The sequence below is a fragment of the Berghia stephanieae genome, chromosome 12 (genome assembly GCF_034508935.2).
Source record: "Berghia stephanieae isolate SIO BIC M18660-M18661 chromosome 12, UCSD_Bste_1.3, whole genome shotgun sequence".
In the NCBI taxonomy this organism is placed as follows: Eukaryota; Metazoa; Mollusca; class Gastropoda; order Nudibranchia; family Aeolidiidae; genus Berghia; species Berghia stephanieae.
The window spans coordinates 15,589,393-15,596,892 of record NC_088371.1 but is presented as its reverse complement, the minus strand read 5'-3'; the positions used below and the strand labels follow the sequence as shown (position 1 = coordinate 15,596,892).

Sequence of the window (7,500 nt, the reverse complement as noted above, 5' to 3'; positions counted from 1 at the left end):
AATAGTTCAACCAACCAATGAAATAACTTTTTTCCTTGAGCTCTACTAACGTCAACTCACTAGACGCTACATGATGAAACCTAAACAATGACGTCAAACTGCCAGTCCTATTGGGTTCTAGCGTAGCCATCGTTATGTTATAGATAGTATGCAGATGACGTCACTCAGGCCTTTGTTATTGTTTTTGCCATCCGTGTTCTCACTAAACTGTATTAACCAGACTATAAAAGTTCATGGTTACACAGAGTTTGTGTGTTGGTCCGTTATACTTCCGGATGGCAATGTTGTGAACTCCTTGGCCAAGCGCATTCTATCTATAGCCTGACACTGAAATCCAAAAGGACTGGCAGTTTGAAGTCATTATTTGGTTTTTGCATCGCCTAGTGAGTTGTCGTTAGTAGAGCTTATGGAAACAAGTCATTTCATTGGTTGAACTATTGAATTCAACTCACGATTTGTTTTCTTTTGTGACAAAAGACTGGCATTTTGACGTCATTTTTTGGTCAGTGTCAGGCCATAATTTTACGAAGGCCACGGTTCTAGTGTCAGGCTATAGATAGAATGCGCTTGGCCAAGGAGTTCACAACATTGCCATCCGGAAGTATAACGGATCAACACACAAACTCTGTGTAACCATGGACTTTTATAGTCTGGTTAATACAGTTTAGTGAGAACAACTCACAAACGCGGATGGAAAAAACAATAACAAAGGCCTGAATGACGTCATCTTCGAACTATCTATAGATAGTTCGAAGATGACGCCACTGAGGTGTTATTGTTTTTGCCATCCACATTTATGAGTACTTCTCACTAAACTGTATGAACCAGACTACAAATTATATTCATGGTTACACATAGTTTTGTGTGTTGGTCCGTAATACTTCCGGATGGCAATGTTGTGAACTTCTGAGCCAAGCGCATTCTATCTATATGTTAACGATGGCTACGCTCAGATGTAGATACTGGTGCTCAGATGTAGATACTTGTTCTCGTCTTGTCACACATAAAAGCAAACGATTTTAAGCGTTGTGAATGGCCGAATTGGCCGTGGTGATCGTGGGTAATTCTGGTCTCCACGGATATTGGAAGAGTGTCAGTTTTTTTAAAAGAAGGCTTAACAGGCGACTGATACTGTATGAAATGGAAATATGATTCTATGGCCTGTTGAGGGAATAAATGAATTATTGTGATGCGCGTTGAACATGGTAAATCAATGTATATATATATATATATATATATATATATATATATATATATATATATATAAAACATGAATGGATTCACTTACTTATATGGCCGAAACACACTCATATATATATATATATATATATTTATATATATATATATATATATATATATAATATATCTTTTTATTTGTTTAACAATCATAATTGAGACTTCAATGAATAAAAATGACTTTCAGCTATTATATATTTGTTTTAACCTGGACATTTTGCGATAGTACTTACACATACTGAACTGTTTTTGATATCTCGAGTTTAAGATGACGTCTAGGCCTGTCAATCGATCACAATTATGATTCAACAATGTTTTAATGGATCATGTTTTGCGTTGGTTTGGCAGTTTTTCCACTATAAATTATTGGGCCCATAACAGATTCGGTTACCGGATCTGCACTTCGGTTTAACTCTCCCCTTTCCAGCCATTTTCAGAATTTTCACAAAATTTCACTCCCACCGCCCCGCCCCCCCCCCCACTCCCCCAACCCAAAAACAGAACTTCCTTACTCAACCAGAAAAGCAACAAATACATTCTATACATAATATTGTTCAGCAAAATGAGTTCTAAACACAGCTATAGCAACAGTTTTATTTGAATTTGGTGATGTGTAAAAGAAATCAGAAAGATAAAATTGTTGGTTGTATCGTAATGAATGTGACGATTTTCCGATGGTTGGTAAGGAGAAGGTTACGAATTTTTGATAAAGTGAGGAAGATATTATTTCGTTAATATTTAAAGCAAATTAGTTATGACCAATATGGCATAAAAGCATTTTGTCCTGGTAGAAATATAGTTTTGTATATTATGTGTATGGATAAGTAATAATATTTTTGATGGTGGGGATTGTGTTGAAGGAATTGTACTTAGCATGTATTTGTTTTGATGAAAATGTGGTTAGGAAGATTGGAGTCGGGATAGCATCTAGGAAAGAGGGAGAGGGGTGGGGAGGGGGGAGGGGGGTTCTGGGGAAATGAGAATAAGAATAAGAAGTGAGATGGGGGGGGGGGAGGGGGAGAGAGAGAGAGAGAGAGAGAGAGAGAGAGAGAGAGAGAGAGAGAGAGAGAGAGAGATGATAGAAAGCGAGGGAGAGAGAGATTTGTTTTTGGATAGAAGGAGTAGAGGAGGTGGTGGATGAGATATATTGGTTTTGTGTTATGGAGAAAGACGAAAATAGATTATTATTATTCAATTGCGATGAGGATGATGATGATGATGATGATGATGATGATGATGATGATGATGATGATAATGATGATGATGGTGGTGGTGATGATGATAATGATTATGATGATGGTGATGATGATGATGACGAGGAGGAGGAGGAGGTGGAGGAGGAGGAGGAGGATGATGATAATGATTTTGATGATAATGATGATGATGAGGTCCACGATGATGACGATGCTGCTACTTCTACTCTACCGCCTCTGCTGTCGCTTCTGTCGTTGCTGCGGATAAGGATGTTAATAATGATAATGATAATGATGATGAAGATGATAATAATAATTATTATTATGGCGATAACCTAACGACGTAGTCGATGAATACTTCCATTTACCAAACAGCCATAATATTATCGCTAAATCACTTTTTTAGTCCATCTGTGAAGGACATTGGCCACCATCATGGGTTAGTCATCTAGCCCTTGTGTTGTGTTGTGTGTTTTTTTCTGGAAGACAATAATTTTTCTAACAGGTGTACTGGTAAAACGATCTTCCCCCGACGGCATTTGGTTTATTTACCAAGACTATAAGACTCCTAAGGTCCAATAATAATAATGTGGGATTAAGTATTTGGTAGAGAGATAGGTAGAAAGTGGAAATGGACTTTTCAGGATTTGAAGGGAAATTTTAGACATACTTTTAACCCTCTCCTTACTAACTATAGATATAATGAAGTTGACGTCTTTCAGGCCTTTGTTATTGCTTTTTGCCATCCACGTTTATGAGTAATTCTCACTAAGATATTTTAACTGGACTATAGACGTTCATTATTACACAGTTGTATGTGTTGGTCAATTATACTTCCGGACGGCAATGTTATGAGCTTCTTAACCAAGCGCATACTATCTATAGGAAACTCGTCACATTCGTTACGATACATTCGATACAACCAACATTTTTCTATTTCAAATTTCTCTTGTACATCAAATAATTTAAAGAAAAATGAACAGTGTGTTGTAGAGTATGTTTTGCTTAAGAAATTATTTATCGCATAAACTTACTGCTGTTGTGGTTGAGTTTAAAAAAATATATTTTAGTGTTAGTTGAGTGTGAAGTTTTGGGGAAAATCATGAAAATGGCTGGTAAGGAGAGAGTTAATGTTTTTGTTGCTGCTGTGCATGTAATGTGTGTGTGTGTGTGTGTGTGTGTGTGTGTGTGTGTATGTGTGTCTGTGTGCGTGCGTGTGTGTTCTACGTGTTTTTCTGTGTATAATATATATTGTGTTCCCTCTGCCATGACGGTTTTCTTAACCTTCCTCAGTCTCTCAAGAAGGATTAAATGATGATGATGATGTTGAGGAAGAAGAAGAAGAAGAAGAAGAAGAAGAAGAAGAAGAGGAAGAAGAAGAAGAAGAAGAAGAAGAAGAAGAAGAAAGAGGAAGAAAAGAAGAGAAGAAGAAGAAGAAGAAGAGAAGAAGAAGAAGAAGAAAGAAGAAGGAAAAAGAAGAAGAAGAAGAAGAAGAAGAAGAAGAAGAAGAGAAGAAGAGAAGAAGAAGAAGAAGAAGAAAAAGAAGAAAGAAGAAGAAGAAGAAGAAGAAGAAGAAGAAGAGAAGAAGAAGAAGAAGAAGAAGAAGAAGAAGAAGAAGAAGAAGAAGAAGAAGAAGAGAAGAGAAGAAGAAGGAGAGGAGGAGGAGGAGGAGAGAGGAGGAGGAGGAGAAGAAAAGAAATAAAGAAAAGAAGAAGGAGAGAGAAGAAGAAGAAAGAAGGATGTAGAAGGAAAGAAGAAGAAGAAGAAGGAAGGAAGTGAAGATGAGAAGAAAGAAGAACGAAGAGAAGAAGAAGAAGAGTAGGATGAAGAAGTAGTGGGGGGGGGAGTGGGAGAGGAGAAGGAGGAAGGATAGAAAAGGATTGCAGAGAGAGAAGAAGAAGAAGAAGATAGAATGAAGAAGTGAAGAAGAAGAAGAAGAAGAAGAAGAAGAAGAAGAAGAAGAGAGAAGAAGAAGAGAGAAGAGAGAGAAGAGGAGGAGGAGAGGAGAGAAGAAGAAGAAAAAGAAGAAGAAGAAGAAGAAGAAGAAGAAGAAGAAGAAGAAGAAGAAGAAGAAGAAGAAGAAGAAGAAGAAGAAGAAGAAGAAGAAGAAGAAGAAGGAAGAAGAAGAAGAAGAAGAAGAAGAAGAAGAAGAAGAAATTTTGAGAGTCTTTGCCAAATGATGGTCGTTTTTGATCCATCGATATTTGAACGGTGAATTTTGGGGACAAAATGTTGAATACCTACGTGTATTTTCAGAGTACGATGAAACCTATTATAGGAAAATTGTTTCTTTTTTCTATTAATTGGTTCTTATAACTATTTGCTTCTAGTTATGTAAATGTAAACTCTGTTATTGTTTACCTGATGAAGACAAACGGTGTCAGTAATTTGATTTGAAAAGATATGTTATGTTCCCTTTGCCAAAGGAATTGTTGGAAAACAAGCCGACAGAAAAGCAATGGCTTGGTAACAAGAGGAACAACCAGAAAACCGATTATTTTAAGTAACAATGGGTATCTAGCAGCAGAATGAATTGCCAAAACACCCGATTATTTTGTAACAATAGGTAGACTAGTACGTAGTAGAATAACACAGTAACAAGACAGATAACAATAAACAACACAACCAAAAACACAGGCAGGGATTTGTACCTTGTTAGTTAGTTTGTTAGTCGCTGCCAACGGACGGATGTTAGAAACACTAGGCGTCTTGTTTCAACAAATACAATAGTTATTATCTTGATGCTATACGTATAGGTAAAATACTCCCCACTTATGCACGCCAGATAAATTGTACTAAAACACACCCAAAAAAAAAAAAAAAACCAGAAAAAGAGAACAAACTTATGCGTATTCGTGCCAGATAAATCGTACTAAAACACACACACACACACACACACACACACACACACACACACAAACTACGCGTATTCTTTGAACGATTATTGTCTGTAATATGGACTTTTGGGGTGCTTGTTATTTACTTGATGCTATAATATGTATAGGTAAAATACTCCCCTCTTCTGCACGCCAGATAAATCGTACGAAAAGACACACACACTCACAAAAAACTATGCGTATTCTTTGAACGTTTATTGTCTGTAAGATGGACTTTTGGGTTGCTTGTTATTTACTTGATGCTATATGTATAGGTAAAATACTCCCCACTTCTGCACGCCAGATAAATTGTACTAAAACACACCAAAAGAAAAAAAGACCCCAGAAAAACAGAACAAACTTATGCGTATTCGTTGACCGTTTGTTGTCAGAAAGTTGGGCTTTTTTGGGGTGCTTGTTGGGAATTTCAAACGCAGAACTTCAAGAATTTTATTTTGTGCGGCTATGTGGTCTTGTGGTATGACACTCGCCTTCGGAAAGTCCTGGGTTCGAGCCTAGCTCGGCGCATAGTTGAGTCATTGGAGAAGGCTCTTTACTCACATTCTCTCACCGTACTCAGGTGTAAAATGAGTACCTGGATGTTAACAGCGTTATCTCTGTCCGAAAAAAAAATGTAACATCACATATCAGGCGTCATATTATCCCGTCCTAAATGTTAAATGTTGCTGTTGGCCAGGGACCCCTTGTAAAGCGCTTTGAGCACATTTAGTGAATATTGCGCTATATAAAAGCTCAATTATTTTTTTTATTTGACGCGATTGGTCACAGTGTTTCTCTACTTTAATAATAATGATAATAATGTACTTTATTCATCCAAAAGGAAATTTTTGTACAGACATAAAAAATGCCGACAATGATACATACATAAACATAACGGAAATATAATGTGGTAATGTGGTATTCCACGTTATTTGCTCATTGTTGAACTGAAAATATTCTCAAACCAACGCAAAATATTGTCCATTACACGAATATCAGGGGGCAGCGTGGCTCAGCGGTACCGTCTTTGCTTCGTACCCAAAAAGTACCGAGTTCGACTACCCGCTCGTTGTTTGGCCTTGAGCAAGTCACCTCGCCGTAGCTCCCTTTGCGGCGCTGCACTGCGGCTGACGCCTGGGTTATTCCAGTATTTCCTTGGAATAGACCCTAAAGACAAATTTCCCCTATGGGATGAATGAAGGGAATTTCATTTTTATTTTATTTATTTAATATCAAAACAAGCCCATAATTGCGCGTGATTGTCATCCTGCAAATTTGAGCACGCCTATCAAAGATGTTACACCCGAGACTAATTCTCTCATTACCAGCCATTTTCAGAATTTTTCATGAAACTTCACACCCACCCAACACAAAAATATATTTTTTTTCTACTCAAACAGCAAAGGAACAAGTACATTCCATACATAATATTGTCCTCCAGTGTCTAATTTTTATCACTATAACAAATTATTTTCTTTATAATTTGTAATGTTCAAAGGATATCATAATGAGAAAACTGTTGGTTGCATCGTAACAAATGTGACGCTTTTTACTATGGGTGGTAAGGAGAGGGTTAACTAAAATTTTTTCATATTAATGCCGTTAGTCGAAATAGGAGGCCTATTCGCCATAGATAGAAACTTCTACAACTAAACAAGTACATAATTTTCTTCTTCTCCACAGGTAAACCGTTTATCCGAGGTCAAAGCTACCACAGATGGCCGAGGAATTTGTCCGTACAGTCCGGATTACAACGCCACGTCTCTCATGTCCAAGGATGGAAATCTTTACACAGCCACGGTCATCGACTTCTCAGCTAGGGATCCCGCCATCCTGAGGCGGGCGGAACAATCCTACGACACGCTTAGGACAATGAAAGGCAATTCGAAATGGCTCATTGGTATGTATGTCTGTATGTCAACCCTCCTCATTCTCATCCTCCTCCTCATCCTCTTCGTTCGTCCACCACCATCTTCTTATCCTCCTCATAATCTCATACTTCTCTTCCTCCTATTCATCTTATCCTTGTCCTCTTCATCTTCATCTCATCCTCCTCCTCCTCCTCCTCCTCCTCCTCCTCCTCCTCCTCCTCCTCTTCCTCATCTCATCCTTCTCCTTATCCTCCTCCTCATCATCATCATCATCTCATCCTTCTCCTCCGCATCAGTATCATCTCATCCTTCTTCCTATCCTCC

General features: G+C 37.9%; 1 protein-coding gene across 9 annotated transcripts in view; it reads left to right on the top strand.

Moving 5' to 3' along the window:
* The window catches only part of LOC144958378 (semaphorin-5A-like), a 272,714-nt gene that overhangs the window by 245,310 nt on the left and 19,904 nt on the right, over positions 1 to 7,500 (top strand). For all 9 annotated transcript variants that reach the window (XM_078890352.1, XM_078890351.1, XM_078890356.1 and 6 more), the window contains one exon: positions 6,989 to 7,205. In XM_078890352.1, the coding sequence (XP_078746478.1) occupies positions 6,989 to 7,205 (217 nt within the window). The remainder of the gene's footprint in view (positions 1 to 6,988; positions 7,206 to 7,500) is intronic.